The sequence below is a fragment of the Bombina bombina genome, chromosome 2, assembly GCF_027579735.1.
Source record: "Bombina bombina isolate aBomBom1 chromosome 2, aBomBom1.pri, whole genome shotgun sequence".
Classification (NCBI taxonomy): Eukaryota; Metazoa; Chordata; class Amphibia; order Anura; family Bombinatoridae; genus Bombina; species Bombina bombina.
The window spans coordinates 359,912,229-359,935,917 of record NC_069500.1 but is presented as its reverse complement, the minus strand read 5'-3'; the positions used below and the strand labels follow the sequence as shown (position 1 = coordinate 359,935,917).

General features: G+C 40.4%; 1 protein-coding gene across 1 annotated transcript in view; it reads left to right on the top strand.

Annotated features, from left to right (window-relative positions):
• The window catches only part of ZCCHC8 (zinc finger CCHC-type containing 8), a 181,047-nt gene that overhangs the window by 42,014 nt on the left and 115,344 nt on the right, over positions 1-23,689 (top strand). Inside the window, exon 8 of the mRNA XM_053701764.1 lies at positions 13,816-13,958. Coding sequence (XP_053557739.1) covers positions 13,816-13,958 — 143 coding nt within the window. The remainder of the gene's footprint in view (positions 1-13,815; positions 13,959-23,689) is intronic.

The window sequence follows — 23,689 nt, the reverse complement described above, 5'->3', positions numbered from 1 at the left end:
GCATAAATTGTTTGTAAATAATTTCAGTGAGAAACCTAAAGTTTGTGAAAAAGTGAACAATTTTTTTTAATTGATTGCATTTGGCGGTGAAATGGTGGCATGAAATATTCCAAAATGGGTCTAGATCAATACTTTGGGATGTCTTCTAAAAAATTTTTTACATGTCAATGGATATTCAGGGATTCCTGAAAGATATCAGTGTTCCCAATCTTAACTAGCGCTAATTTTGAAAAAGAGGTTTGGAAATAGCAAAGTGCTACTTGTATTTATTGCCCTATAACTTGCAAAAAAAAACAAAGAACATGTAAACATTGGGTATTTCTAAACTCAGGACAAAATTTAGCATGGGTGTTTTTTGGTGGTTTGTAGATGTGTAACAGATTTTGGGGGTCAAAGTTAGAAAAAAGTGTGTGTTTCCATTTTTCATCATATTTTGTATTTTTTTTTTTTATAGCAAATTATAAGATATGAAAATAAATGGTAGATTTTGAAGTCCATTTAATGGCGAGAAAAACGGTATATAATGTGTGGGTACAGTAAATGAGTAAGAGGAAAATTACAGCTAAACACAAACACCCGCAAAAATATAAAAAATAGCCTTGGTCCCAAACGGACAGAAAATGGAAAAGTGCTGTGGTCATTAAGGGGTTAAATCACTATAAAGATTTGTGCTATTGATGGCCATGGTGGGGGTGAGGTAAAATATTACACACACACACACACACACACACACACACACACATTGCGTTGAAGAAGCAGGGGATACACTGCTGAAAAGCTTAAAGGGGCATTCAATGCTAAATAAATTTTAGACGCATATTACTGAGGTTATTCCCAACCTCCCTCTAGTCATGGGTGCTGCCATGTTGAAATCTATCTCTCACTACATTCCAATGCGGACATGTTTGCACAAATGTAGCAACTCTTCTTCAGATACCTGAAGTGAAACCTAGGTTCCAAAATGCTGACACCCATAATTAAAGGCAGAGTGCACAGAATGTGTTTAGTGACCCTTTTAAGGTTAAGTGCCCCTTTAATTATTTTTTATTATACATAGTATCCATGGGGCAGGAGGTTTTTATGTATCTCGTGCTAAACCTGTTTGTGTTAAACTTTTGTTGCTTTAAATTGTGTTAAAAAAAAAAGAATTTGAACAATTAATCCATAATGGTTCTTCAGTGTATGAATGAAAGAAAACAGTATCTTCCACATTCACTTTTATGTAGTACCTTTTAAAGTAGGCACTTTAGAAATTATATGCCCTTTCAAAAATGACATTTCCTTCCTAAGATAGGGAGAGTCCACGGCTTAATTCATTACTGTTGGGAAATACAACACCTGGCCACCAGAAGGAGGCAAAGACACCCCAGCCAAAAGCTTATATATCCCTCCCACTTCCTCATTATCCCAGTCATTATTGCCTTTAGTCACGTTAGGAGGTGGCAGAGAAGTTTTAAGAATATTCGGAGAGTCCTGAAAAAGGGTATCTGCCCTTCGTGATAGGACTGGAGTTTTAAGTAGTCATGTCAACCTCTGTGAGAGTATTGATGAAAGTTAGTCTGGAGATGCAGGAAAAGTTTTTCTGCAAAACCATCCAGACTACTGCTTACAGCTCCTAAGCAATCAGTGTTGACGAGTTTTCACTGCCTGCTTTCTCTTACTCCATGTCAGGAGCACTGTTCCCTCTAAGGTGCGCGGCTGCGTGGCCGCGCACCTTCCCTTCTGGTGTAGCGCAGGCAGAATATCAGGCCGCGCAGCACCTGCTGTGAGCAGAAGCAGAGAGAGGAAAATGCCTGAAGAACTAATTTGCCAAGTGCCGCCTGCACTGCGCATTGGACCCAGCAATCTGTCACTCATCTAGCCTTATTCTGTGTTCCTGTATGCCAGCACCGAGCTAATGTACTCAGCTTAAAAGTATATTAGCTCAGTGCTGGCAGCAGCGCTGTATACAGGAACACAGAATCAGGCTAGATGAGTGACAGATTGCTGGGTCCAATGCGCAGTGCAGGCGGCACTTGGCAAATTAGTTCTACATTTTTGGGATCTCAGCTCTGCACCTGCCTGACTGCCTCCACTATCTATGCCTCCCAACTGTCCCGGTTTCTGCATTGCCACCACTAGCTCATAAGTGTTGCACACAGTATTTTTAATCTTAGTGCTAGTAGGAATGTTGGAGCCGGAAGTGGAAGAGAGCGCCAGGCCCGGACTGGACGTCGGGCATAGCAGGCAAATGCCCGGTAGGCTGCAAGGGTATTTTAGCCCCGCCCACTGCGACATCACGGCATAAAAAAATAAACTGAATTTTGTTTTCCAATATTTAATAAATTTGAAGTTAATGTTATTAATATTTTTTTTTACTTTGTTTAAACTTTATTATCGACTCTTGTGTATATATTTGCACACACAGTTCAGCACATCACATTCTAGTTCAGGCCGGCGGCTGCCGCCATAATACATTCCCCATTCGGATAGGCCGCACACAGGCGCACTGCTTCCGGCCATACGCAAATGCTAATGAGCTGACAGGAGGAGGTCTGAGCGCACTGAGTGATGTTGACGACACCCGGCACGCGGCTGCACTACATTGATACCAGCATGCCGCGTACCGGGTCCACGTGACACAGAGAGAAGCAGCGAGCAGCTGAGACAGCTGTTGTCAGACAGAGGTGAGCCAGACTAGTGTGCTGCTGCGGCTGCCTGTGTGTCACGTGTGTGACTGTCACTCAGTGGTTGGAGGGAGGCCTCAGGCTGGAAAAGATGCTGCCGCCAGGCCAATGCTCCATCATGCATATTGCCTGTCATTCAGTGAGACCTGGGGAGCAGCAGTGCGTGACGTGTGCGGTGCGACCGTGTGTGCCAGACTCAACTGCCAGACTGTTAGGTGAGGAGAGCTGCGAGTGCACTGTGAAGATGCAAGGCTGTGACTCAGCAGGTGGCCAGGTAGCTGAGGTCACTCTGGTCTCTCAGAGAGAGAGAGAGGACCCGACCTTTTCTTTTTCTTTGGAGTCAATGTTTGTGAAACTTCCTGTTCTGGAGCACATGACATCAGCATGCACATCGCAAACACAAATCATTAGTTGGCCGATGGGAAGGAATGTAAGTGCTTCCTTCCCATCGGCCAACTAATGATTTGTGTTTGCGATGTGCATGCTGATGTGCTCCAGAGTGTGCTGCTGAGGTGCCGTTATCTCTTTAGGAGCAACAAATTAAAGGTGACATAATTTACTGCAGTGCTTTGAATTGAACTCCAACATATTTTTTTTAGCAGACTGTGTGTAGCAACTAAGCTGAAGGGCAGAGTTAACCTCTTAACTGCTGGCATTTCAGAAAGGCTGCAGACTTACCCATCTTAATTCTTGCAGCCTGCTATAAAAACAAATTTATCAATACAGTTTTAAAAGCATTGACTGCTATAAAAGTTTTCAAAACTTTTAATATTATCAAATAAAAAATGGGGAAAAAAAGGTTATAACATCCTTTTGTGTTTAACAAATAACAAAATAGCTAATGTGAGAGTCTCCCTGGAATGGAACTGTTTCCAAGTTTTACAGCATATAACAAACACTGAGATTGAAGTAAGCTTGTTGATCTTTCTGTTGGTATATGTGTTTAACATGGGTATTTGTAAACTTACATAACATCCAGAGGATTGTATCCCTTTAAGGTCATCTGGTCATGAGTTAATGACAGGGCTTATATTATTTATGTATGCAGTGTCACTATCTTCAACACATCTGTGTTAAAAGCCTGCTTGTTATTTGGATAAATTAGAGTAACCATTCAAATTAACACAGCCACATTGCCAAAGATATTGAACTGCAAACGGTTACTTTAATTTACCCAAATAACAAGCAGGCTTTTAACATAGATGTATTGAAGATAGTGACACTGCATACATAATATAAGCCTGTCATTAGCTCAAGACCTTAAAGGGATATAATCCTATGGTTGGTATTAAAGTTTACAAATACCTGTGTTAATTTGAATGGTTACTCTAATTTATACAAACAACAAGCAGGCTTTTAACAGAGATATGGTGATTCTGAAGATAGTGACACCGCATATACAATATAAGCCTGACATTTAAAGGGACATACATTTTTGGTTGGTATCTAATCTCACAAACACCTTTGTTTACATAAACAGTTACTCAAATTTACCTAAACAACTAGCAGGCTTTTTTCAGAGATGTGGTGAAAACAGGGACACCACATATATAATATTAGTCTGTCATTAACTCATAACCTTAAAGGGACATAATTCTCTGGATGGTATTAAAGTTCACGAACACCTTTGTTAATGTAAACGGTTACTTCTATTTACCTCAATAACAAGCAGGCTTTCTTACACAGATGTGGTGAAAATAGGGAAACAGCATACATAATATAAGCCTGTCATTAGCTCATGACCTTAAAGGGATACAATCCTCAGGTTGGTATGCAAGTTTACAAACACCCATGTTAAACACATATACCCACAGAAAGATCAACAAGCTTACTTCAATATCAGTGTTATATGCTGTATAACTTAGAAACATTTCCATTCCAGTTAGACTCTCACATTAGCTATTTTGTTATTTGTTAAACACAAATTTTTTCTTTCATGATTTAGAAAGAGAATGCAATTTCAATCAACTTTCTAATTAACTTCTATTATCTAATTTGCTTCATTCTCTTGATATTCTTTGTTGAAAATTATATCTAGATAGGCTCAGAAGCTGCTGATTGGTGGTTGTACATAAATACCTCTTGTGATTGGCTCACACATCTGCATTGCTATTTCTTAAACGAAGGCTATCTAAAGAATGACGCAAATTAGATAATAGAAGTAAATTGGAATGATGTTTAAAATTGTATTCGCTATCTGAATAATGAAAGAAAAAAATTTGGTTTAATGTCCCTTTAACATTTCACAAGCCTTATTCAGCTAATACCCATTATAGCACTGACAATCATGCTAAAATGCCCCAAAATTGAATATTGTGCTAGTCATTCATACTAATTGTATATACAGTTGTCATCTACTATACACTATTTTTTATTTTTTTAAAAAAAAAGCATGTTTGATTTGTCAAATATGTTTTTGTCACTTAAACAAGTATTATACTTTCCATGTTTGGTATACGGTTAACTAAGAAATGATGAGCGGGGGGAGTGGGCCTCTTTGCCCTAAAATGCCTGGGCCTCTTTTTGGTACCAGTCCGGCCCTGGAGAGCGCTATACATCCTGTACGCGCTACACTAAAAACCCCAGACTGACTGAGTAATAAGCAGTTGCTGTCGCTACACTAATTTTGACTACAGACTCAGAGCCATAAGACCGGCTCCTTCTCTAGCTAAACTGATTGGCCTGCCCTGTTAGCATAGGACGCTGAGGGAAAGCTAAATGAGGCACAGCAAGAAGGGACCGGCAATAACGGCAGTTACTATATATAGCCTTCATTCATAAAAAAAAAAACTGACACTTGCCTCCAAAAACCCTTAATTTATTATACAATCTAAGACAGAGCAATCTAAGACAGAGGTCACCTGATCGCCCCCAGCACACAGAATCATTTTACACTGCGTGCGTGCTGCTGTAGGAAGTATGTTCATGTTGGTGGAGTTAGAGCAGGACCCTTTAGACAGTGTGAGTAACAAACTCATTCATTATTTGTTGTCAGTAGTGCCTTAGATGTTTGAAGCTGTTCACACTCCTTTACATGAATCTATGCTTCAAAGTAGCTGTGTCTGACTCTGTTGGTAGTCTCCCCCCTCCCTGCTCTCAATTCCTTCTCAAGACTGTGTGGCATCTCCCCTCCTGTTATCTATCTCTAACCTACTTGTCATGAGGATGATGTCAATAGGTTATCAGAAAAGATAAATCACATGGGAAATGTGTTGCTGGGGGTTGGGGATTCCTATTTCAGAATAAATATTAACCCCTTCTTCAGACTTTGCCACATAGTGTGTATGTATGAGTGTATATCTGTGTATGTTGGTGTGCATTTGTGTATGTATGTGCATATGTATGTATGTGTGTGTGTGTGTGTGTATATATGTATATATATATATATATATATATATATATATATATATATATATATATATATATATATATATATATATTTGTGTGTGTTTTGTGCACACAACCTAAATACGCCACTGAGTGTCATACATATTTATGACTAATTAATAAATGAATCTGTATATATAGGAAATGAGTGAACTTTCTAGTAATTATAATTTTCTTCAAAATGATCCTCCATCCTATTTCTAACATACTCATGTATCCACCACGAGCTGATATTTTATTGCCATGTGCATAAAAAAATAAGAAAAAGAAAAAAAGTAAGGGCAGGGGTAATTAAATATTTTTTCATAGAGTTAACTTGTTTTAATTGAGCCAATCATTTTTTTTTTTGCAGTTTCAAAAAATACCCCAATATTATACATAAAATGCTTTCAAATGTTTGCAAATTATTCAAATATTTCCACAAAAACATTTCATAATTTTAAAGAAATGGCACATATGTACACATACATTCATATATGTTATTAGTAGAAATGTAAGGCAGCTACAAGTACATCAAATTAAATCCCTTATTTGAAGAAAGCAAAGTACATATCATGTCCCTCTGTGTATTGTGGGTGGCACTAGCAACAGAGGGGCTGCTGTCTATACATAAAATATATATATAAACCCTGAGTCCTCTCAATGCTTCTAGATATTTAATCTTTTGTAAACTATTGTATATGTATAAGGGCTGGTTGATTATATACTGTTGCTGCACATGGGCTTCTACTTATGAAAATAATGTGGGGACACAATGCTGCAAGCAGGTCCGCTTTTTGGGTGGAGCGAGTAGGCTGCACTCATTTACACACCCGCCGGCATGTTATCAGATCCCATAAGTTATTGGTTGTAATGCAGGTGGAAGCTTTCTTTGTAAGAAACTTGTCCAGGGATGCTCCTACATGGTGAGGCTAGAGAAGGAGTTAGGTGCTTGTGGTTTCCTGACATTAACTGGTGGATTGAGGCTGTGGAAGGTAACGGTTAGTTATTTGTTGTCTTGAAACCTTTTTATTTTACAGAGTCTGTGAAGCCATTTTAATATTTCAGAACAGTAAGATTTAGTGTTTTGGGAAGTAAACTAGTTGCCAGGAGTAGCCTTTTATACTGCAAGGAGGCATAGGTGTGTTTGCAGTATTTATACAGCAGTCTGACTTTCAGGATATGTGCTTCATTGCAAAGTGATGTGTTCCTTTGGTCCCCTTTATATTGTCGTGTTTGATGAAGCTCATGTGTGCATGTGTTTGTGCGTATGTGTGATGTGTGGTGTGTGTGCATATGAGTGTGTGTGTGCATATGAGTGTGGGTGTGTATTTATATGTGTGTGTATGTGGCGTGTGTGTATGTGGTGTTTGTGTGTGTGTGTGTGGTGTGTGCATATGAGTGTGTTTATATGTAGTGTGCATGCATCGGAATGTACCTGTGATGTTTGTGTGTAAGTATGTATGGGAGGGCTGCTTTGCCTTAAAATGCCCGGGCCTATTTTTTTTTCTCAAAGATCTCATTTAATCTTATTTTTAGACTTTTTCTCTCTTCTATATTTGCTAAAATCAGTTAACAGCAATGTGAGATATATATATATATATATATATATATATATATATATATATATATATATATATATATATATATATATATATATATATATATATATATATATATATATATATATATATATATATATATATATATACTAAAATCAGTTATCAGCAATTAAATAAAGTTGGTAAAAACTGAGTGTATTCACATGGACTTTAAGAATTGTGAATATTCCAACAAAATATTCTCACACCCCAGGTCTCAGGGTTATAATCACTTTATAACAACATTTACTGTCTCCAGGTTTATTTCATTATGCTGTGTGTGTATATATATATATATATATGTTTATATTTTAAAGCAGGAATATTTATGTTAGGATGTTTTTATAGACGTGGTTAAAGTAAAACCGGTGTAAAAAGCTTGAAATATTTAATAATATAATCTGTAATATATTAATGTAATGTAATAAAATATATATATTGCCGCACACAAGCGGTATCAAGCCCGCACACAGAAAAAAATGATTGCACGCACGGAAAAAAAAAATAGAGGGAACATTGGTCAGGAGCACTGCTATAAGACTGTCACACTTGAGAGGCTGTGTCCTGTTCCACAGCATGAATCCTGGAGGTAAGATCGTTTCAATTTTTACATATAAAACGCTACAACAGGGTCACAGTGTGGCTCCTTTATACCTTGATAGGATCCAGGGTTAATATCCTCTGAAGGGGGTTTATTGAACAGTTGGGGTTAATTAATCAGTGTATTAATTATTTACATGCTTTGTGTGGTTTTTTTTTTTTTTTTTTTTCCCCTTCGCTGATAGACTGTTTTTTTGGCTGGAACAAACAGGTTTCACTTAAGTTTCACTTTCGTTTTTGAAAGTGTTGCACAGCACCTATTACTTGCTGTACTTGTAATAACAGGGAAAGTATTGTCTTGCACTCCATGTGACCGGGTGTGGTCTATGTTCATTTCCTCCATTCCGGCTGAGACTTGAACCTTAGGAGAGCATTTCCTCTGTTAACTGTCTTGGGTGTAGGAGGTGGTGAGTGCCCCAGCCATTGGGAGTATAAAGGTGCAGTTTTCTATAATAAAAAACGTTTTTATTTGTGTCCTCCTGTGGGTATAACCTGAGCTATGAAGGACTCTGACATGTTAGAAGGTACGCCTTCTGTACTAAATCATACCTGTTTATATTGTGAGGAGGCCATGGTTTTCCTGCCCACTCAATTATGTTCCACATGCCTTAACACTGTTATAAAGTCTAAGAAGGGAGACAAGCCTGTTAAGGCTTAGTCCCTCTGAGCCGTCTACCTCTCAGGACTCTGCGTCCTGTAAGATTACTACCCTTGCTACATTATCCATTCCACATGCAGTTCCCTGTAGCACATCTAATCTTCCATCCGGAGGGGGCCTTCTTCCTGCGGACTTTGCCGCGCAGTTACAATTGACGGTGTCTGCAGCCCTCACTGCATTACCTCGCTCTAACAAACGCAAGCTTAAGGTTAAACATGGCTCTCCTGACCCGGAGTCATCTAAATATTTATCGGATTTAGCTTTTATGTCCCAGTTATCCGATGATGGGTTAACCTCTGTAATAGAGGGTGAACTTTCTGGGTCAGAGTCCTTGGCGTCTAAACCTCCTGCTGCGGAGGAACCGTCCTTTTATAAAAAAAAACCCGCAAGTGCTCAATTTTAAATCTAAAGGAGGTTCTGTCTACGTTAGAGGTTCCAGCGGTCGCGCTGCCTGAAGAACCTGATACCTAAATTAGACAGTTTACGAAAACAGGAAAGTTCCTTTGACTTTTCCTGTGCCAATTAAGATGGCGAACATTAAGAACGAATGGGAAAGAATTGATCCTTTTCCCCCAAAAGTTGTTCCCGGACTCTCAACTGGATTTGTGGGGCTCCATTCCATGGATGGTGCTATCTCTACGCTTGCTAAACATACTACTATACCTCTTGAGTATAGTTCTTCGTTCAGAGAGCTGATGGATAACAAAATGGAAAGCTTTCTGAGAGAGATGTTTCAACATACGGATTCTTTGTTTTGTACTGGCGGCTGCAGTTGCCGCGGTCGCTGATGCGGCTACCTACTGGTGTGACTTTGTCGGATTTCATTGAGGTGCAGTCTCCCCTCGAGGATATTAAAGACAGAATTAAAGCTCTAAGAATTGCTAATTATTTTATCTGTGATGCAAACATGCAAATTATTCGCCTAAATGCAAGGCCTCTGGCTTTGCGGTCCTAATCCGCCAGGCGCTCTGGTTAAAGTCTTGGTCTGCAGATATGACTTCTAAGTCCAGACTCCTTTCTCTTCCCTTCAAGGGAAAGATTTTAGTTGGTCCAGGCCTGGATTTCATTATTTCTATGGTTACCAGAGGCAAGGGTGCCTTCCTACCGCAAGATAAGAACAAGTCTAAGGGACGTCAATCTTCTAATTTTCGTTCGGACACAAATCCCAACAACAATCATCCTCCTCCAAGCCCGAGCAACCCAAGAGTACTTGGAAGCCGGTTCAGTCCTGTAATAAATCCCAAGCAGAATAAGAAGCCCGCCAAAAACAAATCGGCATGAAGGGGCGGCCCCCGATCCAGTATCGGGTCGTGTAGGGGGCAGACTGTCTCTTTTCAGATGCCTGGTTCAAGGACATACAGAATCTGTGGGTCCTGGAGGTGGTATCTCAGGGATACAAGATAGACTTCAAATCTCATCCGCCAAGGGGCAAATTCCTTCTCTCGAATCTGTCTACCAGACCAGAAAAGTGGGATGCCTTTCTAGGTTACGTTTTGGGATCTATCTTCCCTAGGAGTTGTTGTCCCGGTGCTTATCGAAGAAAAAGGTTTGGGGTTTTATTCAAACCTTTTCGTGGTCCCAAAGGAGGAGGTAACTTTCCGCCCAATTCTGGACCTAAAGTGCTTTAACAGATTTCTCATTGTCCCTTCTTAAGATGGAGACGATAAGGTCCATCCTTCCTTTAATTCAGGAATGCCAGTTTATGACCACTATAGATCTGAAGGACGCTTACCTTCATGTTCCAATCCACAGGGAACACTTTCAGTTCCTGAGGTTTGCATTCCTGGACCAGCACTTCTAGTTCATTGAACTTCCGTTTGGCCTAGCTACTGCTCCAAGAATCTTTACGAAGGTTCTGCAGGCTTTTCTAGCCGTTTCCAGAGCTCATGGTATTGCAGTAGCCCCATAATTGGAAGATATTCTGGTGCAAGCACCATCTTGCGGAAGAATTTTTGGAGTCCCTTCTGAGTCGTCTTCAATCACATGGATGGAAGATAAACTTGGAAAAGAGTTCTCTTATCCCAAGTACCAGGGTGGAATTTCTGGGTACTATAATAGACTTCATATCCATGAGGATATTTCTAACAGACCAGAGACGTTGCAAGCTAGCTTCGGCATGTCTTGCCCTCCAGACCTCGAGTCCCTCAGCGTATGGAGGTGATTGGTCTCATGGTGTCCTGCATGGACATCATTCCTTTTGCCAGGTTCCGTCTCAGACCTTTACAACTGTGCATACTGAGGCAGTGGACCGGCGATCATGCAGATCTATCTCAACAGATTGTATTAGACAGCCGGTCGAGAGAATCGCTCTCTTGGTGGCTCTGTCCAGATCAACTGTCCTGAGGGACATGCTTCTTAAGACCATCCTGGGAGACTGTAACTACAGACGCAAGCCTATCCGGATGGGGAGCTGTTTGGGGGGGCCAGGAAGGCACAGGGGTTGTGGACTCAGGAGGAGTCCTCCCTCCCGATCAATATTTTGGAACTACGGGCAATCTTCAAGGCCTTGAAGGCTTGGCCGCTTCTGGGTTTGTCCCAGTTTATCAGATTCCAATCAGACAATATAACCTCGGTGGCTTACATCAACCATCAAGGGGGAACGAGAAGTTCCTTGGCGATGAAGGAAGTATCTCAGATTCTGGAATAGGCTTAGGCCCACAGCTGTTCGCTGTCAGCAATCCACATTCCGGGTGTGGACAACTGGGAGGTGGATTTTCTTAGCAGGCAATCCTTCCATCCAGGGGAATGGTCTCTCCATCCCAAGGTGTTCAGAGATATGCAGCAAGTGGGGGACGCCGGAGATAGATCTCATGACGTCCCGTCTCAATACCAAGCTACCCAGGTACGGCTCGAGGGATCCCCAAGCGGATCGAATAGATGCACTAGCAGTGCCCTGGAGGTTCAAACTCACATTCCGGGTGTGGACAACTGGGAGGTGGATTTTCTTAGCAGGCAATCCTTCCATCCAGGGGAATGGTCTCTCCATCCCAAGGTGTTCAGAGATATGCAGCAAGTGGGGGACGCCGGAGATAGATCTCATGACGTCCCGTCTCAATACCAAGCTACCCAGGTACGGCTCGAGGGATCCCCAAGCGGATCGAATAGATGCACTAGCAGTGCCCTGGAGGTTCAAACTCATATCTTTATCCTCCCTTACCACTTCTTTTATCCTCCCTTACCACTTCTTTTATCCTCCCTTACCACTTCTTTTATCCTCCCTTACCACTTCTTCCTCGGGTGGTGGCCAGCATCAAGCAGGTAGCGGGTGTCAGTGATCCTGATTGGTCCATCGTGGCCACGAAGAACGTGGTTTGCGGATCTAGTGGGAATGTTCTTATCTCCTCCGTGAAAGTTACCTTGTCGCAGAGACCTGCTGATACAAGGTCCATTTGTTCATCAAATTCTAGATTCTCTGAGGCTGACTGCATGGAGTCTTAGCCAAGAGAGGTTTCTCTGAGAGTGTCATTGATACTCGTATTCAAGCTTGTAAACCAGTTACTCTGCTTATCTACCACAAGGTATGGAGGACCTACGTATTCTGGTGTTTAGAGCGTGGGGGCATTTTTACTCTGAGGGGACAGATTTCGGCCCTGCCGGTTTTATTAGAGCCTGGCGGCATTTTTGCTCTGAGGGGACAGACTTCGGCCCTGTAGGTTTTATTGCACAAGAGACTGGCAGAGCTTCCAGACTTGCAGTCCTTTGTTAAGGCTCTGATAAGGATCAGACCTGTGTTAAATCTTGTTCTTTGTGTTTTGCAACAGGTTCCGTTTGAGCCTCTGCATTCAATTGACATTAAATTATCTAGGAAGGTTCTCTTTTTACTGGCTATTGCCTCTGCATGCAAAGTTTCTGAGATCTTGCTTTGCAACGTGAGCCCCCTTATCTGATTTTTCATAAAGATAAGGCAGTTTTACGTACTAAATTAGGTTTTCTTCCTAAGGTTGTGTCAGATCGCAACATCAATCAGGAGATTGTGGTTCCTTCCTTGTGTCCTAAGCCTTCATCAAAGGAACACTTCACAATTTGTATGTGGTTTGCGCCTAGAAGTTCTATCTTCAGGCTACTGAGGAGTTTAGACAATTTTCATCTTTGTTTGTTGTCTATTCGGGGAAGCGTAAGAGGCAGAAGGCTTAGCTTACGAGACAGCGGGACATCGTCGTTCTGAGAGGATAACAGCTTGTTCCACTATAGCAGTAGCTTTCTCTTGGGCCTTTAAGAACGAGGCCTCTATGGATCAGATTTGTAAGGCGGCTACCTGGTCATCCTTACATACTTATTCAAAATGTTTAAAGCTTGATGTTTTTGCTTCGGCTGAAGCAGCTTTCGGGAGAAAAGGTTTTCAGCCTGTGGTGCCCTCAGAATAGGGTCCGCCTCTTCCTCTTTGTTCCCTCCCTTTATTCATTCAGTGTCCTCTGGAGCTTGGGTATAGTTTTCCCAACAGTAAGGAATGAAACCGTGGACTCTCCCTATCTTAGGAAGGAAAACATAATTTATGCTTATCAGATAAATTCCTTTCCTTCCGGATAGGGAGAGTCCACGGCCCCTGCCTGTTTTTTCTTGTCTTTGGGCGGTCCCCTATTAATTAATTTTCCTTGTTCCCTTGGCAGAAGGACTGGGTTAATGAGGAAGTGGGAGGGATATTTAAGCCTTTGGCTGGGTTGTCTTTGCCTCCTCCTGGTGGCCAGATGTTGTATTTCCCAACAGTAAGGAATGAAGCCGTGGACTCTCCCTATCCGGAAGGAAAGGAATTTATCTGGTAAGCATAAATTGTTTTTTCGAAATATTTGAATTCTTGGCTCATACATGTAATGTTTTGTATAACTACATAAATCCTGGTTTGTAGGTTTGTTAAACAGCACTTCCCTTTTGATGATACAGTTTATATTTAAGGATGATGCAATTTTGTTTAATTTTTTTTTTACAGCGATGAACTGCAAGATGCCCTTGGCATTTCTGATAAGAATCTTCCTCCCTTTATATATCGAATGCGTCAATTAGGTTACCCTCCAGGGTGGCTGAAAGAAGCTGAGTTGGAGACTTCTGGTCTTTCTTTATATGATGGAAAAGGTATTCTTTATGTTTCATTTATTCATATTCTATTTGTGGATAATATTGTGGATAATAGACCCACAATGTGAACATATTATAGTTTACTCCACAGAATGTATTGTGATTCAGTGAGTCTCTCTACAGAACTTAAATACTTTGTTAATCAAAAGCAACTGGGAAATGTATTACAAAAATTAAATATATCTTGTGTTATATATTTCTTTCATACAGGTTGTGAGAGTCTACGATCCATTTCTCCTGGGAATTACTCTTCCCTGCTACTAGTAGAAGATTCCCAACCCCCAATAACTCTATAAAACCCCTCCCACCTCTGGCACCTCATTTTTTTTTCTTTTCCTCTGTTGGAGGTGGTTGGAGAATAAAGATCTGCATTTGGTTCTTCAGCAAGAGGGGGTTCTCAGACTGAGTTGAGACTCCTTTCCCCACAGAGTACAGAGATTGTTGCAGGGATGTATTTGTAGTATAGGTAGTGGCATATTTTCATCTGTTGGGATGTAGTCACGATCCTTTCCACGGATGTCGCATGGACTCCCTGCCCCCCTGTTGGTTCGTCAATATACTCATCTTCCAGATCCTCTGCTGTTATGTTTCAGCACTGGTTTAGGCTTCCTACTGGTTTCCTCCTGTAGTAAAGTGCTTATTGGTAAGTACTTTATTTTTTATTTTATATTTGGCACTCTATAAGCCTTTTAGATTATTGTTATATATGTATTATATGTTTTTTAGATAATTGCCCTTTAATTTTTAATATTTGTAATAGTGTCATGTTTTGCCAGTGCATATATTTAAATGTGCGCTGGATGTTTTTGCGCACATACTTTTTTTGACGTGCACATGATTATGGTTTTGGGTGTGCGTTGGCTTGATGCCAAACATTTTGGCTCCATTTTTCTTTCCAATGACATGGAGAGTCCAAGAATCCGGTCCATTACTGTTGAGAAATTCACCTCCTGGCCACCAGGAGGTGGCAAAGAACACCCCAGCCATAGCTCAAGTACTCTCAAACTACCCATACTCCCCCAGTCATTCTTTGCCTCTGTAACTTTTAGGAGGTGAAGGTGGTGTATGTATAAATTTGTGTTATTTAATGGGTAGCTTCACTTCAAGATGTCCATGTAAATCTCTTAGTAAGAGTATTGATAGCTGTTAACTGCTAGAATGTCGCATGGAACTTTTCTGTCCTCCTCCTAGCAATTTTTTGCCAACACCCTCACCAGGCAACCATTGTTAAGCTTGCACTTCTTTGCTTATCCTTCAGTTTCCTGTCATATGTCTGAATAAAGCTGGCATTGCTGGATATGCTGTCTGCTCCACAGCAGAGGCTCTAAGGCAGTGATTTTCAACCTTTTATTTGCTGTGGCATACTTTATTACATTAAAAAATCCTGCGACACACCACCATCCCAAAATTTTACAAAATCACACATTGTAGCCTAATACAGCGCATATATATATATATATATATATATATATATATATATATACACACACACACACACTGTACTGTGCTGCCATGCCTCCTACAAACTAAGTGTTGCGTGCTGCTGCGTATAGAGCCAGCACTAGGCATGTGTTGTGGTGGGTGGGGGTTCCTTCCAAGTATGAATACGGGTCAGGGTGGCGAGCTGCCGCTGCACAGTTACCCTTAGTCATCATCTCACTCAAAATAAAAACCGGTCTAGAATAAAAAACAAGCAAAATTTAAAAAATGTCACACTGTTGTCAGTCTGCCGCGGCACACCTGAGGATCTCTCATGGCACACTGGTTGAAAAACACTGCTCTAAGGTAAGTGATTTTTTTTCTTTCAATAGGGGATATCTAAGGTCTCTATATGGAGAATCAGTCTCTATACACCCTTATATAGAGCCTGGGGACTAAGATTTTATCCCTTATATTGGGGTCTAAAGATTTCTGTACTTGAGCGCAACTGTCTATCTGGACAGCTTTAATGGCGTGCGTCTTGTGACATTGTTTATTTTAAATTAGAGCTGTAACAACTAATCGTCATAATCGATAATAATAGATTATGAAAATAGTTGTCAACGAATCTCATAATCGATTAATCGATTAGTTGGTTTTCAACCTTTATAAGTATATATTCGTTATTTTTAGAGCGGACTAGATATTTCCCCTAACCTTATAGCTGGTTATTTACCATTGCATATAGAAACTCAAGATATTTTTATGTTAGAATGAAGTCAAGGGTTACTTTGAGAGGCCCCTTGCCAAGGTAGAAAACACTTAGCATTGGCGAAGAGCTAACAAAGATAATAAATATCCCACTTTGGTGAAATTGGCAAAACCCTACTTATACACCTCAACAGACTTTTCTCTGCTGCAGGAAATATAGCTGCAAACAGAGAACCAGCCTTAGCCAGAAGTATGTGGACATGTTGAGATTTTTGCATTTCAATGCAAAGTTTCTGAAAGAGTGAATAACAGAATGTTATTAACAGTGATAGTCTAACTCTTTCTAGTTCTACCTCTTTTCAAACAGTTTGTGGTTTTGTTTTTTTTTAATTATAAAACTGTGCTCTGCTGCATAAAAATTGAAGAAACAGTTGTGTTAATGTAAAGTTTTAGTCTGAAGTTTATATTTGTAACACTCAGTATGTGGATTTTATTTAAAACATAGAAAACTATTATTGATTCTCTTTTTATTCGATTAGTCGATTAATCGAAAAAATAATCGGCCGATTAATCGATTATGAAAATAATCGTTAGTTGCAGCCCTATTTTAAATGTGCCATTTCTTCTCGTGCCGCTTCAGTTTGTGAGACAGATGAGGTCATGTGATTTATTTATTTTTGTAAGTTGATGCTGTTTTTCTCCTTAGAGATCATATCGGAGGTGGTAAGTCACCTCAGCCTGCAGCTCAGCTTTGGCTGGGATTTATATTGGTGCCTTTTTTTTAATATACTTTTTGTGACTTGAGTCACCAAGATCTGAGGGCCTGTTATGGAACATTCTTTGGGCTGGAGGTACATGGGCTTAAAGGGACACTGAACCCAAATGTTTTCGTTTGTGATTCAGATAGAGCATGCAATTTTAAGCAACTTTCTAATTTACTCCTATTATCAAATTTTCTTCGTTCACTTGCTATCTTTATTTGAAAAAGAAGGCATCTAAGCTCTTTTTTGTTTAAGAACTCAGGACAGCACTTTTTTCTCCTACATTGGTGTATCCGGTCCACGGCTTCATCCTTACTTGTGGAATATTCTCAATCCCTACAGGAAGTGGCAAAGAGAGCACACAGCAAAGCTGTCCATATAGCTCCCCTCAGGCTCCGCCCCCCCAGTCATTCTCTTTGCCGCTCTAACTAGTAGCATCTCCCTGGGGGTGGTAAAGAGTATGTGGTGTTAGTTGTAGTTTTTTATTTCTTCTATCAAGAGTTTATTTTAAAATAGGGCCGGCTTGTACTATTTACTCTGCAGCAGAAAGTGAAGAAGATTTCTGCTAAGAGGATTATGATTTTAGCACCAGTAACTAAAATCCATTGCTGTTCCCACGCAGGACTGTTGAAACCAGATAACATCAGTTGGGGGGAACAGTTTGCAGGCTTAACTGCTTCAGGTATGATCAGTCATTTTTCTAACAAGACCCAGTAATGCTAGAAGACTGTCAGAAATTCCCTCTGGGATAGGTAAGCCATTGTTATTAGATTCAGCAATAAAAGGATGGCTTATTTTAAGGGCTTATGCTGGTTGACACTATTGTGGGCTAATCAATTGCTTTTTAGCAAGTTTTCAACTTAAATAGGTGTTTTATCAACTTAAAACACTTTTGGGGATTATTTTGCGCCTGGCACTTAGTTAGACACCTAATCTAGTCAGAAAGGCCCCTCCACTCTGGTATGCAGAGGAAGGAAGCCTCATTTTCGCACCTCAATTGTGCACTTGTTTTGACTAGCCAGTTCATGCAGCTTCACGTGGGGAGTCCGGAGGCATCAGGAAGGGCTCCAGGGGAGGCTTATATTCTTACCAAAATAACCCTAAGGAAGGTAAAAGCCACAGGGCAAGCTGTGGCAGAGTACTGTAGTGTGTTAACCGGTTAACTGCTGTTATTAGCTCTGGTTTGGGCATTAAGGGGTTTATTGGTCTGAAAATTTGTGTGCAACCTTTTCAAAGCATTATGACACTGGTGAAAATTTCATAAAAATCGGATGTGTTTTTGATGGTTTTTTGATGTTTCAGTAATAAAGTGTGCACTTTTATTATTTAAAGAGACAGTAACGTTTTTGTCAAAAAATAAATTTTATTGCATTGAAGTTACTTTTAAGTCTGTTAAAGATGTCTGAACCTTCAGATAGCCTATGTTCTCTATGTTCAAAGGCCAAGGTGGTTCCCCCATTTAATTTATGTGTGAAATGTGCTATAGCGTCCAAACAGCTTAAGGACCGTACAATTACACTTAAAGATATAGCCCAAGATGATTCTTTAGCTGAAGGGTGTGAAGATAGCTCGCTATCCTCCCCTTCTGTGTCAACACCAGCTATGCCCGCACAAGCGATGCCCAGTACATCTAACGCACCAATTGCGATTACTATGCAACAGTTAGCGGCAGTAATGGATAATTCTCTCTCAGCATTTTTATCCAAACTGCCAGCTTTTCCTAGGAAGCGTGATTGCTCAGTTTTAAACACAGAAAATGAGCAAGCTGACGCAGAGGATAATTTATCTGTAGTGCCCTCACATCAATCTGACTTGGCGGTGAGGGAGGGCCTGTCTGAGGGAGAAATTTCTGACACAGGGAAAGTTTCTCAGCAGGCAGAGCCTGATGCCATAGCATTGAAATTTAAGCTAGAACACCTCCGCGCCCTACTTAAGGAGGTCCTAGCTACACTTGATGATTGTGATCCTTTGGTGATCCCTGAAAATTGTGTAAAATGGACAAATTCTTAGAGGTCCCAGTACACACTGATGCATTTCCGATACCTAAGAGGGTGGCGGATATCGTGACTAAGGAGTGGGAGAAGCCAGGTGTACCCTTTGTTCCCCCTCCTATATTTAAGAAAATGTTCCCAATTGTTGACCCTAGAAGGGACGCATGGCAGACGGTCCCTAAGGTAGAGGGGGCAGTTTCAACGCTAGCTAAGTGCACGACTATACCAATAGAAGACAGTTGCGCTTTCAAAGATCCTATGGATAAAAAAATTAGGTTTACTTAAGAAAATCTTTGTTCAACAGGGTTTTCTTCTTCAACCAATTTCTTGCATTATTCCTGTAACCACTGCAGCGGCTTTTTGGTTTGAGGAACTAGAAAACTCGCTCCAAAAGGAGACTTCTTATGATGAAGTCATGGACAGAATTCACGCCCTGAAGTTGGCTAATTCTTTCATTACAGACGCCGCTTTCCAGTTAGCTAAATTAGCGGCGAAAAATTCTGTTTTTGCAATTGTGGCGCGCAGAGCGCTGTGTCGTCCAAAACAAAATTACTTAATATTCCTTTCAAGGGTAAGACCCTATTTGGGCCAGAGTTGAAGGAAATTATTTCAGATATCACTGGGGGAAAAGGGCCATGCCCTTCCACAGGATAGACCTTTCAAGGCTAAAAATGAGTCTAATTTTCGTTCCTTTCGCAATTTCAGGAAAGGACCGACTTCCACCTCTACAGCCACTAGGCAAGAGGGTAACGCATCCCAGCCCAAACCAGCATGGAAGCCATTGCAAGGCTGGAACAAGGGCAAACAGGCCAAGAATCCTGCTGCTGCTACCAAGACAGCATGAAGGGGTAGCCCCCGATCCGGGACCAGATCTAGTAGGGGGCAGACTTTCTCTCTCTTTGCTCAGGCTTGGGCAAGAGATGTTCCGGACCCCTGGGCACTAGAAATTGTTTCTCAGGGGTATCTTCTAGAGTTCAAGGACCTTCCTCCAAGGGGAAGGTTCCACATGTCTCGCTTATCTTTAGACCAGATAAAGAGACAGGCATTCTTACGTTGCGTAGAAGACCTATTAAAGATGGGAGTGATACACCCAGTTCCAACAGCGGAACAAGGACTGGGTTTTTACTCAAACCTGTTTGTAGTTCCCAAAAAAGAAGGAACTTTCATGCCAATTCTGAACTTAAAAATTCTAAACAAATTCCTCAGAGATCCATCATTCAAAATGGAAACCATTCGGACAATTTTACCAACGATCCAGGAGGGTCAATACATGACTACCGTGGACTTAAAGGATGCGTACCTGCATATTCCTATCCACAAAGATCACCATCAGTTCCTGAGGTTCGCCTTTCTGGACAAACATTACCAGTTCGTGGCTCTTCCGTTCGGTTTAGCCACTGCTCCCAGAATTTTCACAAAGGTGCTAGGGTTCCTTCTAGCGGTGCTAAGGTCGAGGGGCATTGCAGTAGCACCTTACCTAGACGACAATCTAATACAAGCGTCGTCCCTTCCCAAAGCAAGGGCTCATACAGACATTGTTTTTAATCCTTTCTCAGATCTCACGGGTGGAAGGTGAACATAGAAAAAAGTTCCCTGTCCCCGTCCACAAGGGTTCCCTTTCTGGGAACAATAATAGACTCCGTAGAAATGAAGATCTTTCTGACAGAGGTCAGGAAGTTAAAGCTTCTGAACGCTTGTCGAGTTCTTCAATCCATTCCTCAGCCCTCCATAGCTCAGTGCATGGAGGTAATAGGACTAATGGTTGCGGCAATGGACGTGGTTCCTTTTGCTCGAATTAATTTAAGACCATTGCAACTGTGCATGCTCAAACAGTGGAATGGGGATTATGCAGACTTGTCTCCCCAGATTCAAATGGACCAGAAAACCAGAGACTCACTCCTCTGGTGGCTGTCTCTAGATCAGTGTTTCTCAACAGCTGGGCTGTAGGCCGCGACCCAACATAGCTTCTAGACACTCGCTCTGACAGGCCCGCCTTTACATATTTTCGATATTTCGGATGGTCCTGTCAGAGTGCCACTGCGCATGTCCGTTTGCGCACTGTGAGTGGTTAGCGGTGGGCGGCGCACTGTGAGTGGTTGGTTAGCGGCGTCTGGCGTGCAGAGCGGGAAGCATCGGCTCACAGGTAAGTAAGCCCACTGACACCAATGACATATAATTACGGCCACTGACAACAAAATATATTTAGGGCGGCCACTGGACACCATTGTGTATGTATAAAGAACCTGACACTAATGTGTATGAGTAAAATATATATATATATATATATATATATATATATATATATATATATATATATATATATATATATATATATATATATATATATATATATATATATATATATATATATAGGGATCCCACTGACACCAATGAATTATCATATAATTAACCCACTGTAATATATATATATATATATTATAATTATATGATAATTCAGTGATGTCAGTGGGATCCATATAAATGTGTGTGTGTATATATATATATATATATATATATATATATATATATATATATATATATATATATATATATATATATATATATATATATATATATATATATATATTTTTCTCCTGTTAAGTGTAGTCAGTCCACGGGTCATCCATTACTTATGGGATTATATCTCCTCCCTAACAGGAAGTGCAAGAGGATCACCCAAGCAGAGCTGCAATATAGCTCCTCCCCTCTACGTCATACCCAGTCATTCTCTTGCACCTAACTAATAGATAGAACGTGTGAGAGGACTGTGGTGTGTTAAACTCCATTCCCCAGAAATACCTCAGAGTATACATACATACATATCAGTCTGATACCAGTCGCTACTACTGCATTTAAGGCTGCACTTACATTACATCGGTATTAGCAGTATTTTCTCAGTCAATTCCATTCCTTAGAAAATAATATACTGCACATACCTCCTTGCAGGTGGTCCCTGCCTGCAATCCCCTGTTCTGAAGTTACCTCACTCCTCAGAATGGCCGAGAACAGCAAGTGGATCTTAGTTAAGACCGCTAAGATCATAGACAAACTCAGGTAGATTCTTCTTCTAATGCTGCCTGAGAAGAAACGACACACTCCGGTGCCGTTTAAAATAACAAACTTTTGATTGAAGAAATAAAAACTAAGTTTAACACACCACAGTCCTCTCACACGTCCTATCTATTAGTTAGGTGCAAGAGAATGACTGGGTATGACGTAGAGGGGAGGAGCTATATTGCAGCTCTGCTTGGGTGATCCTCTTGCACTTCCTGTTAGGGAGGAGATATAATCCCATAAGTAATGGATGACCCGTGGACTGACTACACTTAACAGGAGAAATATATATATATATATATATATATATATATATATATATATATATATATTATATATATATACACACACACATTTATATGGATCCCACTGACATCACTGAATTATCATATAATTATAATATATATATATATATATATATATTACAGTGGGTTAATTATATGATAATTCATTGGTGTCAGTGGGATCCCTATATATATAACAGGAAGTGCAAGAGGATCACCCAAGCAGAGCTGCAATATAGCTCCTCCCCTCTACGTCATACCCAGTCATTCTCTTGCACCTAACTAATAGATAGGACGTGTGAGAGGACTGTGGTGTGTTAAACTTAGTTTTTATTTCTTCAATCAAAAGTTTGTTATTTTAAACGGCACCGGAGTGTGTCGTTTCTTCTCAGGCAGCATTAGAAGAAGAATCTACCTGAGTTTGTCTATGATCTTAGCGGTCTTAACTAAGATCCACTTGCTGTTCTCGGCCATTCTGAGGAGTGAGGTAACTTCAGAACAGGGGATTGCAGGCAGGGACCACCTGCAAGGAGGTATGTGCAGTATATTATTTTCTAAGGAATGGAATTGACTGAGAAAATACTGCTAATACCGATGTAATGTAAGTGCAGCCTTAAATGCAGTAGTAGCGACTGGTATCAGACTGATATGTATGTATGTATACTCTGAGGTATTTCTGGGGAATGGAATTTCACTAAGAAAATACTGTCTATATTAGAGTAATATTTGAGCCTGCACTGCAGTGAAAGCGACTAGCAGCAGGCTTATTAATAACACTTCATAATTTTCATTTTTAAAACGTTTACTGGCATGTTAATCGTTTTTTCTGAGGTACTTGGTGATAAAACTTTATGGGCATGATTTTTACCACATGGCTGTCGTTTGTTTCTGAATAAAAACAGTTTACTGAGCTTCCCCACTGTTGTAATATGAGCGGGAGGGGCCTATTTTAGCGCTTTATTGTGCAGTAAAAATTTAGTCACAGTCTTCCTATTTCTTCCTCCATGATCCAGGACGTCTCTACAGAGCTCAGGGGTCTCCAAAACTAGTTTTGAGGGAGGTAATCACTCACAGCAGACCTGTGACAGTGTGTTTTGACTGTGATAAAAACGTTAATTATTAAATTGTTATCCGTTTTTTGGGTATTTAGGGGTTAATCATCCATTTGCTGGTGGGTGCAATCCTTTTTCTAACTTAATACATTTACTGTGAAAAATTGGTTGCTATAACTATTTTGGTTCATTGTTATTTCAACTGTGACAGTTTTTTTGTGCTTCTTAAAGGCACAGTAGCGTTTTTTATATTGCTTGTAAATTTATTAAGAAAAGTATTTCCAAGCTTGCTAGTCTCATTGCTAGTCTGTTTAAACATGTCTGACACAGATGAATCTCTTTGTTCACTATGTTTAAAGGCCAATGTGGAGCCCAATAGAAATTTGTGTACTAATTGCATTGATGCTACTTTAAATAAAAGCCAATCTGTACATGTAAAGAAATTATCACCAGACA